At 55.3% G+C, this 20,177-nt stretch overlaps 4 protein-coding genes across 6 annotated transcripts; 2 read left to right on the top strand and 2 right to left on the bottom strand.

Moving 5' to 3' along the window:
- Positions 1-2,919: 2,919 nt before the first annotated feature.
- GP1BA (glycoprotein Ib platelet subunit alpha) lies at positions 2,920-5,992 on the top strand. Its single transcript, XM_007166505.3, has 2 exons — positions 2,920-3,328; positions 3,556-5,992. Exon 2 carries the CDS (start codon positions 3,562-3,564, stop codon positions 5,362-5,364), a length of 1,803 nt encoding a protein of 600 aa, XP_007166567.2. The 5' UTR covers positions 2,920-3,328; positions 3,556-3,561; the 3' UTR covers positions 5,365-5,992.
- A 1,519-nt stretch (positions 5,993-7,511) lies between these two features.
- On the bottom strand, positions 7,512-10,465 carry SLC25A11 (solute carrier family 25 member 11). The gene is made up of 8 exons (XM_007166504.3): positions 10,207-10,465; positions 9,454-9,606; positions 9,164-9,370; positions 8,887-8,977; positions 8,715-8,805; positions 8,529-8,628; positions 8,397-8,448; positions 7,512-8,260 (listed from the first exon to the last, which is right to left on the bottom strand). The coding sequence occupies exons 1-8, from the start codon at positions 10,299-10,301 to the stop codon at positions 8,105-8,107; spliced, it is 945 nt and encodes a 314-aa protein (XP_007166566.1). The 5' UTR covers positions 10,302-10,465; the 3' UTR covers positions 7,512-8,104.
- A 55-nt stretch (positions 10,466-10,520) lies between these two features.
- RNF167 (ring finger protein 167) lies at positions 10,521-15,295 on the top strand. 3 transcript variants are annotated; one of them, XM_057535612.1, is made up of 10 exons: positions 10,522-10,748; positions 10,885-11,383; positions 11,468-11,548; positions 12,800-12,925; positions 13,032-13,119; positions 13,309-13,399; positions 13,629-13,734; positions 13,875-13,968; positions 14,617-14,697; positions 14,782-15,295. In XM_057535612.1, exons 2-10 carry the CDS (start codon positions 11,300-11,302, stop codon positions 15,078-15,080), a joined length of 1,050 nt encoding a protein of 349 aa, XP_057391595.1. In that variant the 5' UTR covers positions 10,522-10,748; positions 10,885-11,299; the 3' UTR covers positions 15,081-15,295. The 3 variants fall into 3 exon arrangements, with proteins under 3 accessions (XP_057391597.1, XP_057391595.1, XP_057391596.1); XM_057535613.1 differs by having other exon boundaries at positions 10,522-10,715; XM_057535614.1 differs by lacking the exon at positions 12,800-12,925 and having other exon boundaries at positions 10,521-10,748.
- Positions 15,296-15,755: 460 nt separating this feature from the next.
- PFN1 (profilin 1) lies at positions 15,756-18,651 on the bottom strand. Its single transcript, XM_007166507.3, has 3 exons — positions 18,350-18,651; positions 16,697-16,889; positions 15,756-16,087 (listed from the first exon to the last, which is right to left on the bottom strand). The coding sequence occupies exons 1-3, from the start codon at positions 18,479-18,481 to the stop codon at positions 15,990-15,992; spliced, it is 423 nt and encodes a 140-aa protein (XP_007166569.1). The 5' UTR covers positions 18,482-18,651; the 3' UTR covers positions 15,756-15,989.
- Positions 18,652-20,177: the final 1,526 nt, after the last annotated feature.

Consider the following 20,177-nt stretch of genomic DNA (forward strand, 5'->3'; position numbering starts at 1 on the left):
CAAAATCCTTCAACTTAGAAATCTTTGGAGAAGCAGAACCTGCCTCCTATTACAGAAGCTGAAAATGCCAGATACTTGCTTTCCCAGACTCCCTTGCAGCTGGGTCACAGGTACAAGACGAATCAGACTCACACCCAGACTCTGAATCAGGAACTAGTATCACAAAGGGGTAGGGATGATGCAGGATTCTCTCTCTGCAGCCGGGAGGTTGTGGTAACGCTGAGTTCCTGGCTCAGCAGCTGCAGCGGAGCAAGCTTCAGGGACCTGGTCTTGCAGCAGGCGCAGAGGTTTGCTCACCAGACTGGCTCTGCAGACTGGCTCTGGGCACTGCTCCTAGCTACACAGTCCCACGTCTGGTTCTGCAGCCCTCACTGAGAAGTCTGTGAAGTAGCCAACGTATTTTTATTTTTATTTTGGCCACACCATGCGGCATGCAGGATCTTAGTTCCCCGACCAATGTCCCCTGCAGTGGAAGTGTGGAGTCTTAACCACTGGACTGCCAGGGAAGTCCAAAATGTATTTTTAATAAATTCCTTTTCAGCCTAAATTAGGCAGAACATTTCCTGTTACAACTAAAAATCCTAATTGGTGCCAAAGTGGCAAAAAAAACAACCGCCTTAGGGGCCTTACTCCACGTCAGGGCCTCTGTCTATGCAGCTCTCCCCCTCACTTCTTGCTGCTTAGTGCCTCGTTTCCTCCATGTTTTCAAGTACTTTTTGCAGCCGGCAAATTATATAAATGGCAAATCTATGGATTAACTGCATCTGGCTCAAGTGTCCACCCCTTGTCCAGTCACCAGTCAGCAGATAGGGGCAGGCCCACGCAGCTGCACGGTGCCCCTTCTAGGGACAGTTGATAGGACATTCTCATCATTGGAAGGGGCCATGGACCAACAGATATGATGGCTGACTTTCTGAAACAGGCACCTAACCTGGTCTTGGGAAATCCTAACAGGCTTTCCAGAGGAAGAAATCCTGGGCTGGAACTTTCCAGATAAGTAAGAGTTAGGCAGAAGGGGAGAAGGGGTGAGAAGAAGGGTCCAGGCACAAGAAAGAGAATAACCTAGAGTGAAGGGTGGAGTGTTAAGAGATGGGGCTGGACAGGTGAGCAAGGGTCAGATCACGCGGGACCCTGTAGGCCACATTAGGGATGTTAGACTCCCTCCTGAGGGCTACAAGGAGCCATTGGTGACTTTCAGGCAGTGGAAGGATATGAGAAAATCTGCATTTCTGAAAGACCACTTGGGTGGGGAGAAGGAGGGGAGTTAGAAAGTTGGGAGAGCATCGGGGAGGCTGCTGCAGTGAAGCAGTGGAGAGAACATAGCACCCCGGACAAGGAATGGTGGCAGAGGGGATGGGAAGGGGTGGGTTTGAGGGGCATTAGGAGGTAAAATCAGGGACTTCCCTGGCGGTCCAGTGGTTAAGACTCCACGCTCCCAATGCAGGGGGCCAGGGTTCAATCCCTGGACAGAACTAGATCCCGCATGCTGCAATGAAGATCCCACATGAGGCAACGAAGATCCCGTGTGCTGCAACTAAGACCCGGCGTGGCCAAATAAATAAACTAATTAATTAATTTAAAAAAAAAGAATTCTTAAAAAAAAAAAGGAGGTAAAATCAGCTGGACTTGGTAGCAGGTTGCATGTGGGAATGGAGGGGGGTAGTTAAGGATGACTATCAGGGATTTTGTTTGTACTGGTTGAAGGGCTACATAAATGAGTGGATGACAGAACCACTCACCAGGTTGGACAACACAGGAGGATTAGCTGTTTGGAGACAGATGATGAGCTCAGTTTTGAACATATTGCTTCAGGGCCTTTGGGAGAGCCAAGAAATCCAAAAGGCAGTGGGACATATGTGTTCGGGTCTCAGGAGAGGGGTCTGGGCTAGAGACAAAGATTTGAGAGTCACTGGGGGACAGGTGGTGGTCGAAGGCAAGGGAATGGATGAGGAGACTCTCAGGTGTTTGTGTAGCGTAAGAGAAGAGGAGGGCCAAAGACCGAATTCTGGGGGCATGTTAATTTTTCATGAAGGGCAGGGGAAGAAGAATCCACAAAGGACATTGAGAAGGGTCAGCCAGAGAGGCAAGAGGAAAACCAAGAAAAAATTACTCTCAGATAAACAACAGGGTCCTAATGTGTAGCACAAGGAACTGTATTCAACATCCTGGGATAAACCATAATGGAAAAGAATATGAAAAAGAATGTGTATATGTGTATAACTGAGTCACTTTGCTGTAACAGCAGAAATTAACACAACATTGTAAATCAACTATACTTCAATAAAAAATAAGCTTGGGCTTCCCTGGTGGCTCAGTGGTTGAGAATCTGCCTGCCAATGCAGGGGACACGGGTTCGAGCCCCGGTCTGGGAAGATCCCACATGCCGCGGAGCAACTGGGCCCGTGAGCCACAATTACTGAGCCTGCGCGTCTGGAGCCTGTGCTCCGCAACAAGAGAGGCCGCGATAGTGAGAGGCCCGCGCACCGCGATGAAGAGTGGCCCCCACTTGCCGCACCTAGAGAAAGCCCTCGCACAGAAACGAAGACCCAACACAGCCATAAATAAATAAAATAAATAAATTAAAAAATTAAAAAAAAAAATAAGCTTAAAAATAAATTTAAAAAGAAAAAAATTACTGTCATGAGTCCCAAAGTGGGAGTGGCCACAGGTGTTCAGGCTTCGGAAAACAAGTAAGATCATGTGGAGGAGTGTCCAGTGGATGGAGAGTGTTGGGGGTCATTGGTGACCATGGTAAGAACTGAGTCAATGGAGTGGGGGTGGGGGAGAAACAGCCTACAGTGGGATGAGGAGGGAGAGGGAGGCGAGGGTTAAAGTTAGGCAATTCGAAGAACGCAGCTGTGGGACTTCCCTGGCGGTCCAGTGGTTAAGACTCTGCACTCCCAATGCAGAGGGCACGAGTTCGGGGAAGATCCCGCATGCCGTGTGGTGTGGCCAAAAAAAAAGAAAAAAAAGAAGAAAGAATGCAGCTGTGAAGGGGAAATGAGAGGGGCAGCTGGAGAGGTTTTTTTAAAAGCTGGAAGAGAGTGGTGGCTTGAGTCCACTCCCAATCTCCTGGTGTAGAAGGACAGTAGGCAAGAGCGGGACCAAAAGGAGGGCTTGGGGAAGGTTGTGGAAGGAGGTGATAAAGGCCTGTGTCCGGGAGGGAGACCATTCCCCGGGTCCCCGGAGCCCCTATCAGGCTGGCATTTCCTCCCCATCTCCACCCCCTTCCTGCCGCTGACCAGGCCCTCCCTGGAGCTGGAAGAGAGAAGGACCAAGTCACACCCTGGAAGAAGCTCTGTGGCTCTGGAGGTCTTTCTGCTGGCCTGTAAGCTGGGGCCGGGGAGGAGGGGGCCTGAGGGACGGATACCAGCCCAGGACCTGGAGCTAGCAGTTTAGGCTTTGGGGGGCAAGGGGAGGAGAGGGGAGTGGAGGCAGGGAGGTGTGGGAGCTTAGTTTCTGGAAGGGATCCTGGAAGCTGCAGTGCGGGCTAGGGCCTGGAGGAATACTGCCGGGGAGTGGAGGGGTGCCCACTCAAGCCCCCCTTGCCCACAGGTCCCCATGCCTCTCTTCCTCTTGCTGCTCCTGCTGCCAAGCCCTTCACACTCCCACCCGATCTGTGGCATCAGCAAAGTGGTCAGCGAGGTGGAAATGAACTGTGAAAATAAGGGTCTGAAGGCACCGCCTCCAGATCTGCAAGCAGAAACCAACATCCTCCGCCTGGGTGGGAACCCTCTGGGCACCTTCTCCATGGTGTCCATGGTGAATCTGACTCACCTCACTCAGCTGCACCTGGAGAAGAGCCAGCTGACCAGCCTGCAGACTGACGCGACGCTGCCCCGGCTGGAGACCCTGATTATATCCCACAATACGCTGAGAAGCCTGCCCTCATTGGGACGGGCGCTGCCGGCACTCTATACCCTGGACGTCTCCTTCAACGAGCTGGCCTCATTGTCTCCTGATGCCCTGGATGGCCTGAGCCACCTCCATGAGCTCTACTTGCGTGGCAACAAGCTGAAGACTCTGCCCCCGCGGCTCCTGCAGCCCACGCCCAAGCTGAAGAAGCTCAACCTGGCTGAAAACGGGTTGAGTGAGCTGCCCCCTGGGTTCCTGGATGGGTTGGAGGAACTTGACACCCTCTACCTCCAGCGGAACTTGCTGCGCACAATACCAAAGGGCTTCTTTGGGGACCTCCTCCTGCCTTTTTCTTTTTTCCACGACAACACCTGGTTCTGTGACTGCGGGATCCTCTATTTCAGCCGCTGGCTGCAGGACAATGCCAACAACGTGTACATATGGAAGGAGGGTGTGGACGCCAAGGCCATGACCCCCAACGTGACGAGCGTGGGGTGTGTCAACTTGCCCAACACGTTTGTCTACACCTACTCAGGGGAGGGCTGCCACACCCCTGGCGACAGGGACAGCATAGACTACGATGTCTACGAAGAGGATGACGAGGTGCCTACCACAAGGGCTGCGGGCAGCTTCTCTACCCACACCAGCGCCCACACCACCCACTGGGGCCTGCTTTACTCAGTGCCGACTGCTCCGCTAGGCCCCCAAGTGTCCTCCTTGCCTCCAACTAAGGAACAGACCACGTTCCGAATTTCTACAGGACCCATCACATTCTCCAAAACTCTAAAACCCACCCCAGAGCCCACAGCCCCGAGCACCCCAGAGCCCACAGCCCCGAGCACCCCAGAGCCCACAGCCCCGAGCACCCCAGAGCCCACAGCCCAGAGCACCCCAGAGCCCACAGCCCAGAGCACCCCAGAGCCCACAGCCCAGAGCACCCCAGAGCCCACAGCCCTGAGCACCTCAGAGCCCACAAGCGAGACCTCAGAACCCACCATATCCTTAACCTCCACAGAACCCACTTCACTTCCCACTATCTTAGAATCCACCACAGCCACCATCTCTGAATTTGTCAACCTCCTGAAGGCCCAGGGGGTGGCTCAGTGGAATGTGGAGAGTTCCAGAAACGACCCTATCCTCAACTCTGATTTCTGCTGCCTCTTCCTGGGCTTCTATATCTTGGGTCTCCTCTGGCTCCTCTTTGCCTCTGTGGTCCTCATCCTGCTGCTGTTCTGGGTCCAGCACGTGAAACCACAGGCCCTGGCCACAGTCACGCACACCTCACATCTAGAGCTGCAGAGGGGAAGGCAAGTGACAGTGGCCCGGGCCTGGCTGCTTTTCCTCCAAGGCTCGCTCCCCACTTTCCGCTCTAGCCTCTTCCTGTGGGTGCGGCCTAATGGCCGTGTGGGGCCTCTGCTGGCAGGACGGCGGCCCTCAGCCCTGAGCATGGGTCGTGGTCAGGACCTGCTAGGGACAGTGGGCGTTAGGTACTCTGGCCACAGCCTCTGAGGGGGGGTGGTTTGGGGACCTCGAGAGAGACTCTGATGGGCTTTCCTATTGGGATCTAGCTGGGGGCGGGTGGGTCCAGAGTACAGGGTCGGGGGAGGGCTTCATTACTGCTTCTTTGTCAGGAGCCTCCTCTGCCCACCCTGGGCACACAATCCCAGACCCAGCATATCTGGAGAGGTAGTGAGATGGAGGAGTTGGGTGGGTCACAGAACAAAGAGAGCTCCTGATGCTGCATGGACGGCGGGGTTCCCAGACCACTAGGTTATTACCATCACTTTGGGGAAGTTTTAGGAAAAAGCAAACAACAAACAGAATATAGCACGGTTCCCACATGTATCCGTGTATTGAAGGAAACTTGGGAAGAGATGTCAAGATGTGAGCCCTGATTGTCTCTGGATGGTATAAATACAGGTGGTTTTATTTTCTATTCCTCTGCTTAGCATTTTCTGGTTTTCCACCATCATATATTATTTGTATCATAAAAATAATTTAAAAATAAAATGTTCGTTCTTTTGGAGAGGGAAACGAGGCTGGGACACCGTCACCAGTATTCCCAAGGCCCCAGCTGCCCCACCCTAGTTGCACTGCTCACCCCCAAAAGCTCTAGTCTTGGCCTGCACTTCCCCTGCCTGGGGTGCCTTTTCCCTCCTCCAAGGGTAACCACCCACCAGGCCAACCACAAGCAAGTTCCAGCTCAAGATCCAGAAGTTTCCTGGGAGCTCAGTGGTACTACTGAGGCTATCTGCCTGCAACCTGCAGTACTAGGAGGACAGGTGGGTGCCTCCTGGCACCTGTGGCCTCAGAAACGCAGCTCTCCTGCTCTGCCCGGGGCAGCAGGACTGGGGAGGGGAGGGCCTGGCAGTGAGTGCCATCTTGGTGGGTTTTACTGAACTACTCTCGGTTTCCTGCTGTCAAGCCAGGAGGTGGGCAGATGGAGCCCAGTTCTCGCCCCCGGTGCCATGGATTCTGCCATTCACCCGACCACGTTGGGTAGGGCTTTCTCTCCTGCCTCCAGCCCAAGCCAACACTTAGGGCCCAGAGAATGGGAGTGAGGGCTGAGCCTTTCTGGCTCCACGGAGACCCCTTCCTCCAGATGGTGCAGGAAGAATCCTCCTAACCTGCAACCCTGACCGCATCTTTCTCCTGCTCTGAACTCTTTCCGATATAGAGAACAACTCCTGAGCTTGGCGATCGAGGACTTCCGTGCACCAACCCATCTAACAGTGAGGCTTCCCCTCCCACAGCAGACACTGCACAGCCTGTGCTCCAGTTATTACAAACTTTGCAGAGATCACCTGCTCCCCAGCGTTTCTCCTCTAAGCCTTTGCTCTCAGTGGGCCAGAGGTGCTGCCCCGCCCCACTTCCCTGGCCAGTCGGGTACTGTGCACCGTCTCTCCTCGCCCAGGCTGGCGCAGGTGCCCCACATCACCCTGCAACGGTCTGTTGCTGACTCCCAGTTTCCCTGTGTCATCCTCCCCTCTGGACTTAGCACTCCTTAAGGACAAGGTCCAGGCTTCAAGTGTCTCAAAGCGGCCCCTGTGGCCCAGGCCAGCATGTGCATGGAGAGGGTAAGAAAAGAGGCAGAGGTGGGAGGGCCCGACTGCACCGCCAGGCTGCTGAGCTCAACTTCTTCTACTGATGAGGTTCTGCCAAGGCGACAGTTCCCACCTGCCGTCTGCCTGTCCCCTGGCCTGCCTGTCCCCTGGCCTGGCTCTGGAGAAGCCTTCGGGCCTCGTGCAGCCCAGCCCTCCTTCCAATTGACCTTCCTATGCCCTTTTATGCCCCAAGAGGTTCCTAAGCTCCTTGAGGGCAGGGCCTGGGAGTCTCACATCTCCTAAAGAAATGGAGAAGGCAGTCACTCTCCCCAGCCTACAGCCCACATCAAGCCTCCAGGCTCTGGGGGCCCGGCTCCGTGCCCACTCTGCCCCTGACAGGTGAGCCTTCCCCTCTGACTCCATTCCCTCCCTCTTCAGGCTGCGGAAACAGTCACCAGACCCCAGAGGTTTTTCCTGGGGATTACATGAGATGACCTGGGCGTCTGTTGCATTCTTGAGCGAGGGGCTGGGAAGCAACACACAGGGCCTGGAGTTTGCGTTTTTCTCACCCTTCAGCTGCTGCGACATGACTGATTTACATTAACATTTGCATAAAAACAGCGGATACTTTTTCTTTAATAATTTTTCTTAAAAACTCCAGTTCCTGTTCTCCAGGGGCATCCGCTTCTTTGTCCAGTCTCCTCCCCCTCCTGCGCCCACAACTCTCCAGATTTGGGGGTGGTGTCATCAATCCAATTTATTGATTACGTCCTCAGTGAGAGGGAGGAAGGAAGGGCCATGTCCTCCCACTGCAGACCTTTGATCATCTTGACAGCTTCGGCTCTCTCCTGTCCCCTCAGCTCTGCCTTGGTTTCCCCACTGAGAAGGGGGGCCTTCTGCTGTACTATGTGCCCTGAAACTAATACCCAAGAGGAGGCCAGAAATCTGCAGGGAGCTTTCCACCTCTGTGCAAGGCATAGGCAGGGACAGAGAGATCATGATGATTAGGACAAGGAGGGCGAGCTGGAGCAGGGGCAGGACAGACCAAAAGTCCTTTATCACAGAGGAGGGAACCATACTGTGGAGGGAAAATAAATAGAGGGGCCCAGGGCAGCAGAGTCTAGGTCCCCTGGGGGGCACACTGACTGTAGGAGCAGCGGGCGAGTGGGAGCCCCGGCACAGCGGCTCCAGGCCCCTCGCTCGCCTCAGCCACTGAGGAAGAGACGCTTGTAGGCCTTGTTCATCTGCTCCAAGAAGATGAAAGTGAGGACAGTGTGGGGACCCAGGCGGGCATAGTATGGTGTAAAGCCCTTCCACAGACTGAAGAAGCCCTCGTAGCGGACGACCTTCACCAGCACATCCTAGACAGTCAGGCAGGCACGGCACTGAGGCTGGGACCTGGCCTCTGGGACCCTCTTCCTCTTACCCAGCTATCCCCCACCCCCACTCCCAGGGCATCCAATCTTGCAGCCCAAGCCCCTAGCCCTGCTTCCTCACCAGCCCGTTCTTGTATTCCGGCTTCCCGTCAATCATTCGCATGTTCTGGATCCTGAAGGAGAGGAGGCAGGGGCATGAGAGACATAAAGGGGGCTCTCCCGTCCGTCTTCAGGCCCAGGTCTGCATACTCACCGGGTCTTGACAATGTCCACAGGCATAGAGGCAGCAGTGGTGACCAGGCCGCTGATCATGCTGGCACAGAAGTGGCACAGGATGTTGTCAGAGAAGTAGCCTGGAGGAGGCAGAGCAGGGGGTGGCAGTCAGCTCACAGCTGGCCCAGGCTAGGCTGGGAGCTGAGGGCCCAGCTCTGGGTCTCACCTGAGTCCAGTAAAAACTGCTTGGACTGGGAGTAGGAGGCGAGCTGGGCGGCATTGACGACGACGGCCCGAGCCATGGTAGGAATGCAGCCCTGGGGTGGGTGGGATGGGGGAGAAGTCAGAAATGTCCAAGACCTGACCCCACATCCCCAGTCTCCAGCCCCTTCACTCACCCTCCAAAGTGTGGGGACGCCCTCTTCCCGGACAATTCGAATCAGGGCATTAAACACGTTTTTGTAGCCACGGCGCTGGTCAGCTGGAAGCCTGGTGGGAAGGTAGGGAGAGGCCAAGTTTGGGATAGACCACCCTGCCCCCACAGGAGCAAAGAAAGGGAAGCCAGAATGCTGTGAACAGGTGAATGATGTGCTCTAAATCTAGAATAAAAAATCAGTTCTTTCATTCTAGATTCCAGGGAATGGGGCTGGGGGCAGGCTCAGACCTGGAACTCACCGGCCATCAGCAGTCATGCGGATAAGAGCCACCTCAGCTGGTGTTCCCACAAAGGCACCAGTTGCACCTGCAGTCATGCCAATCAGGGCCTTCAGCAGAAAGCCAGGGGGTGTACCATCAGCCCCAGTCAGGCGCTCAAACAGCACAGTATAGATACCAAGGCGAGTAGTGGTATAGGTGGCCTGGCGCAGCAGGCCAGCTGACAGCCTGGGGAGCGAAGGGGTCAGTGAATCAAGCCAAAGTCTAGAGCTGTCAACCCACACCCTACCCCCATCCTTTGGCCCCAGTACCCGGTGTAAATGCCCCTCAGCCCTTCTGCCCTCAGAATGCTGGTGAGGGCATGGAAGCTGGTTTTGTACTCTCGTGTCTTGGCTCCTTCCCCACTCAGCTGCATCCGGTTCTTCACCAGGTCCAGGGGCTGCACAAAAACTGTAGCTCCCATCCTGGGGGAAGACAGGGGTGGAGTCAAGGGCTGGGTGTCCCAGATCTACCAAGGCCCCCTGGAGCCCGGCAACAAGAGATCACAAAGGGCAGGGCCTGCCATGCGATTGACTACATATTCAGGAGGCTGGTGGGCATGTGTACAAGAGTCTCTGCGTGTACCAAGAGCAATGGGTCTGAAAAGTCCAGCGGTCCAGTAGGGGCCATGCAATGAAAGTGTTCCATGCAGCTCCCAGGGTGTCAAGCAGTGACCCAGAGACTGCATCCAGTCCGACCCAAGGAGGAGAGGTGGGCATTCATGACCTGGGACTCCACATAGTCCAGCAGGAGCCATGCAATGACCTGAAACCCCAAACAGCCCCGCAGAGCCAAGCAATGGGTTGGGAAACTCAGGTGGCCTGGTGGGGGTCGTGTATGCAGCCCAGAAGGGGCCCTGCTATGGGTGAAAAGATCCTAGCAGCCCATCAAGGACCTCGTAATACGATGGGGACAGCAATGACCCCGTGTCACCTCGGTTCACTGCAACACACCCAAAGAACAGGGCCCGGTTCCTGGCACCCGTCCCTGCCTCCTCCTGTCCCATCCCTGGGGCCTGAGCTTACCCGGCCAGGCCCCCAAACAGGAACTTGACGGACTTAGGAGAGGTACGGGGCTTCCCGTTCACCCCAGAAGCCCCGGGACTCGCCGTCGCCGCCATCGCCACTCAATGGCCCTCGGCTCCCGGACCCGTGCGCGCGCTGCCCCGCTCGCGCCCAAGGTGACACCGCGCGCGCAACAGGGGCGAGGGCGCGCGCGCACGCCCCGGAGCTCAGGTCCAGCGCCAACTAGAAGTTGGCGCAGGCGCGAGCGCAAAGGCGTCCGGGAGTAAGGCGGAGCTGAAGGAGGAGCTTCAAGAATGGGTGAGGGGACGGGGTGCAGCTATTTAGACAGCCAGAGCACAGGCGCAATTTTCGTCGAATTGGAGTCGCGGGAAAATAGAGAGGAGGGTATTTGAAGATGTCGCGAGATCGAGTGAGCTAGACTACCCAGAATTAGGCGGTCTCTCGCGATAATACAGGAAGCCGTCAGCAGGTGGGAGGGAGCGTGGTGACGACTCTCGCGAGACTTGAAGGTACGGCGGCTGCGGCCAGAGGGAGCAGGAGAGGTTCGTAAACCGGGCCCCTGAGGGATCCCGGGCACTAGCGGAGAAGCGACTAAGTCGTCTTCTGGGACCTCGGTGCTCCTTTCATCTCCACAGGCACTCCCTCCACCTCTAACCTTTCTTTTAATCGGCCTTTTAGGACCGGAAGTCCTTCGTCTTGAGCGTCCATTGCTGGAAGCGGCCTGACTTTCTTTGCCGGAAACCCTTTTCCAGGGGATGGAAAGACGGCCCACCTGGCCGGAAGTCCCACCTCCTTGAGCTCCCCCACCCTTCCAGAAGTTTTTCTGTCACCTGTGCTTGCCTCCGTTCTCTTTCCCCGTTTTATTCCTGTACCAGAAAGGGGTATTTTTGGTGTTTCCCAGCTCCATTAAACGGGTTGGCTGTCTCACTCCCCGAATCGGGGGTCCTTCCCCGCGCCCCCATGTAGCTGGGAAGTGGGACCTGGGGGTGGTTGAACCCCTGGGATCCTGAAGGAGGGCAAGAGAGGGCGCAGAACTCCGTTTCTGCTCCTGTTATCGGGACGCGGCCTCCTCCGCCTCTCCCCTCCCGCTACCATGCACCCTGCGGCCTTCCCGCTTCCTGTGGTTGTGGCCACTGTGCTGTGGGGAGCGGCCCCCACCCGGGGACTCATTCGAGCGGTGAGTCTGAGGGACCATTAGGAGAAGGGCGCTGAAGGGATAGGTTGCAGGTTGAAGGGCAAACATGGACTCTTTTGTCCGCAGATCTCGGACCACAATGCCAGCATGGACTTTGCAGATCTCCCAGCTCTCTTTGGGGCTGCTTTGAGCCAGGAGGGACTTCAGGTGATTTTCTTCCCTCTTTCCTGTTTCTCTGAATTCTCCCTGCTGGGTAGGGGTTGAGGAGCCTTTCTTGGGTGAAGCTGGAGGTAGGAAAAGAGTCAAGTTAGGAACTAAGTGCAAGAGCACATCTAGTGTGGTGGAATCCAGAATCTGAAGGGAGAATACAAAGTCTACTCCTAGGACTCTGAGCCTTAGAAGGGAGACTGAAAGTGGACTAATAAAAGGCAGGACGAGTGGTGCGTATCAGTATGGTCTCTAGAGCCAGTTACTGGTTTTATGACCTTGGACAAATTATCTGAGTCTTAGTTTGTTTTACTGTAAAATGGGATAGTAATAGAAGTTATCACATGTATTATTTTGAGAATTAAATTAGATAAGCAATTTTGTAGTAGTTTTTCACAAAGACTGCCACATAGCAAGAACTTAGTTGGGTCATAGATATCAGTATAGTTGTTTGTAAGATAGGTAATTGGAAAATTAAAGGGAGGTGTTAAAAAAATTCAACTGAGTAGATTTTAAAGCTCTTACTGGCTTTTATTTAATGACCCATGAATCAGGTAGCATTCCACCGAGCAGAAAGGATCTTTGAAGAACTATACAAAATGAAAGACTCACAGCCAGAAGGGGGTGGGGCAAGGAAGTTTTACTAGCAAAGATTTGTTTGTCTGTGGCAAGATCTCCTTTCTTTAGGGGACTGCAGGGGGTCTACCAGGCAGATTACCTCACTAGTGCTGATCAAGTAACTCCAGATAGAGTGGTTTAAGATTCTATTCCTGGGGGAGGCTAAAATTATAATTAAGTATTGAGTTTGGTGACATGGGGGTCAGCACAAATAACTCCATTTGGGTTTGGTCTTGTGTATTTTTTAAACAGGAGAATATGTTCCGTAAGAGTATGTATTAGAGCAGGGAATGTGAAACAACTTGAGAAAGTGACGTGGATGAATGGAGAACTGAATTACAATCAGTGGGAAACTGGAAGGCAAAAGAATTAGCTAGGAGTGTGGAGTATATATTAGCTTATCTGGGAAAGGGGGAGGGATGATGGAGGGTCTGGTAAAGGGATGTTGTTTGATGTGATTGCATCTTCAGGAGGCTAAGAGAAGAGGTAGATGTCTGACTTTGGTGGGATGCTCAGACCCCAGGAATGAGCTCAGACCCCACTGACCTGTGGGGGCCAGTGTGCTTGGTGGGACCTGTGGGGAGCAGCACCTAGGGAGATGAAATCCAGCTGTTGTTTGCTTCTCTTCTCCAGGGCTTCCTTGTGGAGGCTCACCCAGACAATGCCTGCAGCCCCATTGCCCCACCACCCCCAGCCCCGGTCAACGGGTCAGTCTTTATTGCACTGCTTCGAAGATTCGACTGCAACTTTGACCTCAAGGTTGCTGAATGTGGAGTGGGAGCTGGGAGGCTGAGGGTAAAAAAGGCACCAGGAATGAAAGGTGGCAAGGCCCATGATGGCTCCTTATCTGCCCTTGTCTCCCTAGGTCCTAAATGCTCAGAGGGCTGGGTATGGTGCAGCTGTGGTACACAATGTGAATTCCAATGAACTTCTGAATATGGTGTGGAATAGTGGTAAGGTTGGAGGATCTGGACAGCTGGGTTTTCAGTAGAGCTTAGACTGAGAGATGGCGGGAGGGCTGAAGCCTTAGGGAAAAGAAATCAGTCCTTTAGGTGGAATGGGGCAAGAGAGCCAAATGCCAGGGTTACCAAAGGATTCGTATGGAAGGTTGGGTCCCAAGTGTAATGCCCTAATCCCTGCAGAGGAAATCCAGCAGCAGATCTGGATCCCGTCTGTGTTTATTGGGGAGAGAAGCTCCGAGTACCTGCGTGCCCTCTTTGTCTACGAGAAGGGGTAGGACGTGTCCCTCCTTCCCACTCTTCCTTCAGCACTTCCATGCCAACCTGGAGTCCAAGCCCGTGCCCCAACCATTCAGCCTCAGGCCCATCATGCTCTGCCTCTTGGTACTTTCCTCCCATCCCTTTCCGCCTCCATGGGCCCTGTCCAGAGCCAGTTACTTTGTCCCTCTTCCTTTGTCCCTTTGCCTTTCCTGCCCCTCTGATATTCGTCTTCCTTTTCCCAGGGCTCGGGTGCTTCTGGTTCCAGACAATAGCTTCCCTTTGGGCTATTACCTCATCCCTTTCACAGGGATTGTGGGACTGCTGGTTTTGGCCATGGGAGCAGTGATGGTGAGTAGCTCAGGGACCAAGATGGGAAGAGCTGAGGCCTTTAAAGCCAGACTGGCTCTGGGGTTGCAAGATAGGGCTGGTTTGTATGGGATTGTCCAGATTTTTCGCTAAGACTGATCATCCACTCCCCCTTTCACCAGATAGTTCGTTGTATCCAGCACAGGAAACGGCTCCAGAGGAATCGACTGACCAAAGAGCAACTGAAACAGATTCCTACACATGACTATCAAAAGGGTGAGGAGGGTGGAGGAGAGCAGGCCTTTCCCACTATTTCCCTGGTTCTGAAGGAGTTGGAGCCCAGGAGGAAAGAGGCAGAGATGGCAGGGAGGTGTCAGCTTGAGATGCCTCCTTTCCTCCTCTTTTTACGCATACATACAATGAGGACAGGACAGGATTAGAACAGGAGATGGAAAGCAAAAATGATTAAATGTAATAGTTGGGGTTGGGGGGCGGAGATGGAGGACCTTGCTCATAAGAGGGAAGGTGGAGAAAGCAGAAAAATGGAAGGAGTGGGGAAGATTCCGCCAGAGAAGCAAGACACAGGTAAGGAGGGGCTGGGTCTTAGGCACTGGAGCCTCCAGTGCCCATATAAGGCTATGGCAGAAGCCCTGCCCCATTTCTGCTCCTCCCACTCCGTATCTCTCCACCCTCACCCCTCCCCCCAAAAACCCACTTCCCTTCTTACCTCTGTTTCTCTACTTGTTCTAACCTCGGATTCCTCATGTTCTATCCTGCTCCAGTCTCAGCTCTTCTACTGGCTCTGTAGAACCAGAGAAGATAACTTTTGCAGGGTTTAGCTCCACCACAGGCCTCCCAGAGTGAGTTCTTGTGGGCCCTGGTCCAGAATGGCTCAGTAAAAGAACTCCTTTTTTCTTCCACCAGGAGACCAGTATGATGTGTGTGCCATCTGCCTGGATGAATATGAGGATGGGGACAAGCTGAGGGTGCTCCCCTGCGCTCACGGTGAGGCCCTCACTTCCTGTGCCCGTGCCCCACCCCCCACTCCACCAGGAGGCACCACACGCTTCACCTCATTCCTCTTGGCAGCTTATCACATCCGCTGTGTGGACCCCTGGCTCACTCAGACCCGGAAGACCTGCCCCATCTGCAAGCAGCCTGTTCATCGGGGTCCTGGGGATGAGGAGCAGGAGGAAGAAACCCAGGGGCAAGAGGGTGATGAGGAAGGGGAGCCAAGGGACCACCCGGCTTCAGAACGGACCCCACTTCTGGGCTCCACCCCCACACCTCCCACCTCCTTTGGCTCTCTAGCCCCAGCTCCCCTAGCCCTTCCTGGGTCTTCCACAGATCCCTCACCCTCTACCTCTGCAGCTGCCATCCTGGTCTAGTAGTCCCCTTTCCCCTCTCCCCTCCACCTCTGATGACCTATTTGCACAGCTCCTCTTCCTCTCTACAGTCTTCTATGTTGAGGGATAGGAGACGAGGAATAGGAGACGTTTCCACCCCAGGTTTCTCCCTTACCCAACTCCATCCTCTTGAAGGGGTTGGGGATACAAAGGGATGGGGTTTTCATTTATTGGATTAATAAAATTGTTTTTGTGGACTAAGGGTGAGATCATTCTCACACGGGTAAACTTATCATTTTGGGGAATTGCCCCTTTCTGCCATGCATGGGCAAGGGAAGCGGGGAGGCTAACCTGTAGTCCTAAGGGCAGCCCCAGTAGGCATCTGTTGTGACTCCGAGAGGGGGAGCCCCACCCACATTTGAGGATGACTCAACTGGCCCTGCCTTGCACGCAGGCCTGGACCCATTCTTAGTCTGGATGGCTCTATTCCATTATCCACCAATTCAGTTAGCACCCTGAGGACCTAGGTAGGGCTGGCCCACCTGGCCAGGTAGGCCTGAAGCAGGTGTTTAATCCTGGACATGAAAGCAAGCTCAAAACCCTAGACTTTGTAGTGCCTCAACCCTTCTGCTGCTTCTAACCCCAAGCCAGGATGAAGGAGGCAGACCACAGTGGCTGTCCTCCATCCTGACACCCAGGCTAAAACCACACAGCACCTTGTCAGTATAATCTTTTTTATTCAGGAAAAAAAACCAAAAAAAAAAGTTTTCCAACCACACACAGGAGGGGTATGGGTTGGGGGAAGGGTGTCTGTCCATCCAGCCCAGGCCCCCAGCCCATGTGGTTTTGGCAGCAATAAGGGGTGTGGGGTAATGGCCCCAAAAATAAAAATGGTGTATGTATGTGTGGGAAGGAGAGGGGTGCAAAAGCAGTGGGGAGTGACAGACGAGGTCAGTACTGGGAACGCCGCAGGTGGGAGGCCATTTCATGACATTTCTTGTTGATCGTACCACCGTGGATACCTTCTTTGCCCATCAGCAGGACTAGCGCTGGAGGAAAGAGAAAGGAGGCTAGGACCCAGGTGTCACAATCCCACCCCCGGCCAGCTGTTCAGCAGCTGTCCAGCCCTGGGGGCTGTAACCCAACCTCATCTCTCCCAACCCCCAACACACAGGCAGGCTGTCAGTCACCCTGAAACAATAGGGCTTTTCAAAAGAGGAAAATCAAGCTTAAAGGCTGGAAAGGAACACAGTAAAATTTAGAGGTCAAAGGCTTGTGGACAGTTGACTCGTGTTCAGGCTAGAAACGGCTGTGGATGAGCCTGCCACCTCCAATTTTTAAGAAAAGAGCTCAAAACACAAGAGCTAAGTGCTGGCTTATGACCAACAGTCTACCTCCTCCAAGAAAATAGTTTCTCATCTGAAAAGGCTCAAGGCAAGAAGGAACTTAAGAGGTAATACAGTTCAACTTCTTTACACTGTAAGATGAGGAACTGAGAACTGAAGGGACAATCCAATGTCCCAGCATCCAGCAGGCTGGGAGTAGAAACCTGGTCTGATCCCTTCATACTGGGTGATCCAAACAGAAGAACCCAAAAGATTAATAGAAGGAAGTACATTAGATTTTGGAGCTAGAGAAAGGGTAAGACTCAAACTCACTCTTGGTAGTCAGGGTGACAGTGATATTGAAGGTGGGGGCTCCGCAGCTGCTCTTGGTACGAAGATCCATGGTAAAGTCCCCTTCCTGCATCATTGAGTCCCGGATCACAGAACATTTCTGGCCCCCAAGCGTTAGCCCATTCACGAAAAAACTTGACCGGTCTTTGCCAACCAGGGTACCAACCTCAGCTGGCTGGAAGGGGAATCAAGCACCCATCAAGTTAGTCAGTACACCAAGGTTCCCACCTTCTTCTCCAAGGACCCACCTGCCTTCCATTTCTCCGGGAAGCTAAACCCCCTGGGGGGGGGATGTGTATGTTATGTGCTTTGTACACATCCATGAAATTTGAGATACTCAGGACTGTTGGAAGTTAGTACACCAAAAAAACACGATCTTCAAACCTAGAGAACGGTAATAAGGGACAACATATTCCTCTGGAGACTTAGATGTCGTTTAATAGGGAAAGCAAACCCAGGAAATAAAGGGGGACAAAAACCAGTTAAGAGACTGGAGTGGAATGGAGTGGGGAGCCTGTGGATGCTCAGAACTCCTTCAGGAAAAGCAGAAGCAAAGAGGGGAAGGGAGGGGGCGGGCAAAGCAGGCGAAGCAACTTTGCCCTTATTTGGTCAAAGGTTCTGCAGGAGTTGTTAGGGGCCCGGACGCCTGGGTCTCCAAGTAACCTAGAGTTTAGGTCCAGGTATTTATGCTCTAAGATGAAGCAGATGCCAGGGGGCTTTCCGGGAAAGTTGAAAAACTTTTGGAGGGCACCTGGGTCTAGACCCGGCAAGCCAGCTCTCGGGTCTAGATACCCAAGGGAACGTATCTCCCCCTCCCCCTTAACACCCCAAATCCCCACATCCGGTACCCTCCCGCCCGGAAATCCCCTTCCCCCCCATTTCGAACTTCCGCTCCCCCTCCCCACTTCCGGGCAGTGTGAACAGAGGAGGTGGTGATGGGGACAGCAGTAGTCGTCCCTTGTTCCTTCACTTATACTGTCCTAGAACTTCTCACAAAGTTCCCCTGCTCCAGGCCCCGCCGGATGGCGGGAAGGGAGGGTGAGGGGACTTCCGGGGCTGGCCTCACAGGAATGTTGAGTCCAACGTGCTGACTTGGGGTGGGGGGAGGTCGTGTGGCGGCCTAGCCCTCTCTTACGGAGTTGGGAGGGGCAGGGAGCCCACGGAGGACGGGCATGGGACCCAGGCCATGCGACTGGGGCTCCCTCCCCCATAAAGAGGAACAATGGTGGAGGGGGCGAGAGCTGGCGGCCGGAAGTGGAGCTAGGGGTCCAGGGGTCCCCAAGTCCCTTCTCAATCACAATCCCGAGCGGAAATTGCGGTGCGTGCCCGACCCACCCTGGAGGAGGCGGAAGTGGGCCGCCGCACCGGGCGGTGCGCCCCTCCCCGCCCTGTGTCCCGGATGTAACGCCCCGTCGCGGAAAGCGGGGCGGCGGGCTGGCTAGGCGCCGCCGCCCGGGGCGTAGGACTCAGGCGGCCAGGGAGGGACCCGCTCACGTGCAGCCGCCATTCGCGCCACTTCCAGGACAAGGACCGGGTCACGGCCTTTCGCTGCCCTCCCCAGACCGCGCCCGCCACCACCCAAGTCCCTCCCTCAGGGTGCAAGCCCGGCCAGTCTCCGCGCAGGCCTCGCAGTACCGTGATGTTGACGAAGGTCTTCCCGGGGACGGCGGCCCAGACGGAGGGCGAGTCCTTATAGCCCACGATGGCCGCGTCCTGACACATCCCGTCCGCCATGAGGTTTTCGATGTAGGCGTTCCAGCCGGCCATGGCGCTGCTACTGGGGTGCTCTCGGGGCTGCTGCTGGGGCCACGGGCTGGGCTCGGGCTGCCTCGGGCTGGCGGGCGGGGGAAGGCGGAGAGCTTGGGGCACGCGCTGCTGTCCGGACCGCGGCTCTGCTAGCAGTGCAGCAGCCCTCGCACCGCCACTTCCTGCTCCTCCCCACCCCCCTAGATTTTTATTTGCAAAGGGAGGTGGGGGCGGGGCCTGCTCCCCATCCCCTCCCTCCCTCTCCTCGCCTGCCCAGATAGCGAACTTTGCAAATGCAATTAAAAAAATCCCTCCCCCTACTGCAAAATTTGCAGAGTTCGATGGAAAGCGACGCAAGAAGGATGGGGGGCGGGGGTGGGTTAGGGTTAGGACTCCCTCCACTTCGCATAGAATATCAGTCAGACTTTGGTGTACGGAAAGGGAGTGAGCCAGAGGGAGGAAGGAAAGTGAAAAGAGAAAGAATTAGCAAACTGCAAATTTAGCAAATTAAAGAGGGTTCGGGTAACTCAGGGTTAAACGGAATGACTCCCCCTTCCCCCACCTCTGCCGGGGCGGGGGGGGGGGTTGGGGGAAAGGAACGGCGGGCGGCGGCGGCGCCTGCGCCCGCGCCTGCGCCCGGGCCGGGAGGGAAAGCGCGTGGCGCGGTTGGGGTTGGCAGCTGGCTTCGCGGGCGCACGCCCGGGCGCACCGGGCGGGACGGATTTGGACCCCTTGCGAAGGAAGGCCGGCCGGGGACGTGTCTCCCGCAGGGCGGAAGGGGCGGGGGCGAGGCGTGCGCATTGCCGCTTCTAACCCCTTGATTTTATTTATTCAAGAAATAAGGGAGTAAAGGGAAATTTGACAAAATACCCCGGCCGTTTTCAGAGTTGAAGGCATCCACCAGGGACACTTCTGTCCCCAGCATCTACCCGGGCGGCACAAGTGGCACTGGCTGGAGCCCACCTCGACTCCAGGGGATTATCCCTCGCGCTGGATCAACTCCAGCCTCAGGCCTCACCCCCACGTCCCAGCTCCGCCCGTCCCCCGGTCAGCAGTTTGGGTCACCGGCCGTGCCCCTTGGCCCGTCTCTGCAGAGGTCACTGAGCGACCGTGGGGCGAGACGGGCGGGCCTATTTTTCAAGGCGGAAGAATACTAAGTGGTTTCAAGATTGCAACTTTTTCAAGAAGGAGAAAGTCCCTTCTACTTTGGCCCGTTAGGTTTTTCCTTCTTTTTCAGTAAAACTTATGGTAAGAACTTGTGTCCGATTAGTTCACTCACCGCCCACCGGGAAGAGGGTGGGGCAGGACCCGGAGGCCTGCTTAGGTGAACTAGCCCTTGCTGGCCGCCCGGGCAGCTGAGGGGCTTGGCCACTTCCGGTCCCTCGGGGGAGGGGCGCCTCCCGGGCGGGAAGGGGCTCCGCTCCTCTCCGGTCCTCCGCAGCGAGCGCGGTGCCCTCGCGGCCACTCCGAACCCCAGGGGCATCCGACGCTCCCCGAACCCCTGTTCCTCGACAGCCGCGGTGGCTGAGTCACTGGGCGGCTCGGGCGGGGCCGCATGCGGGCACGTGGCGGCGCTCCCCGCCCGACGTCTCCTGACCCTTGGCCTGCCGCACCCACTACCCCAGGGTGGAAATCTCCCGAGAGGGAGCGGCCAGAGATAAGGCGGGGAAGGCGAGATGGAAGACCGGGGGTAGGGATCCTGAGGTGGGGGCTGGGA

The sequence above is a fragment of the Balaenoptera acutorostrata genome, chromosome 20 (assembly GCF_949987535.1).
Source record: "Balaenoptera acutorostrata chromosome 20, mBalAcu1.1, whole genome shotgun sequence".
Lineage (NCBI taxonomy): Eukaryota > Metazoa > Chordata > Mammalia > Artiodactyla > Balaenopteridae > Balaenoptera > Balaenoptera acutorostrata.

Coding starts and splice junctions, on each gene's coding strand:
- GP1BA (XM_007166505.3), top strand. CDS start 3,562: ATGCCTCTCTTCCTCTTGCTGCTCCTGCTGCCAAGCCCTTCACACTCC.
- SLC25A11 (XM_007166504.3), bottom strand. CDS start 10,301: ATGGCGGCGACGGCGAGTCCCGGGGCTTCTGGGGTGAACGGGAAGCCC. Junction 8,629..8,714: donor GCAGTTTTTACTGGACTCAG/GTGAGACCCAGA, acceptor TGCCTCCTCCAG/GCTACTTCTCTGACAACATC. Junction 8,261..8,396: donor CGGAATACAAGAACGGGCTG/GTGAGGAAGCAG, acceptor CTGACTGTCTAG/GATGTGCTGGTGAAGGTCGT.
- RNF167 (XM_057535612.1), top strand. CDS start 11,300: ATGCACCCTGCGGCCTTCCCGCTTCCTGTGGTTGTGGCCACTGTGCTG. Junction 11,384..11,467: donor CCCGGGGACTCATTCGAGCG/GTGAGTCTGAGG, acceptor TTTTGTCCGCAG/ATCTCGGACCACAATGCCAG. Junction 11,549..12,799: donor TGAGCCAGGAGGGACTTCAG/GTGATTTTCTTC, acceptor TCTCTTCTCCAG/GGCTTCCTTGTGGAGGCTCA.
- PFN1 (XM_007166507.3), bottom strand. CDS start 18,481: ATGGCCGGCTGGAACGCCTACATCGAAAACCTCATGGCGGACGGGATG. Junction 16,890..18,349: donor AGACCTTCGTCAACATCACG/GTACTGCGAGGC, acceptor TTCCCCTTCCAG/CCAGCTGAGGTTGGTACCCT. Junction 16,088..16,696: donor TGTCACCCTGACTACCAAGA/GTGAGTTTGAGT, acceptor TCTTTCCTCCAG/CGCTAGTCCTGCTGATGGGC.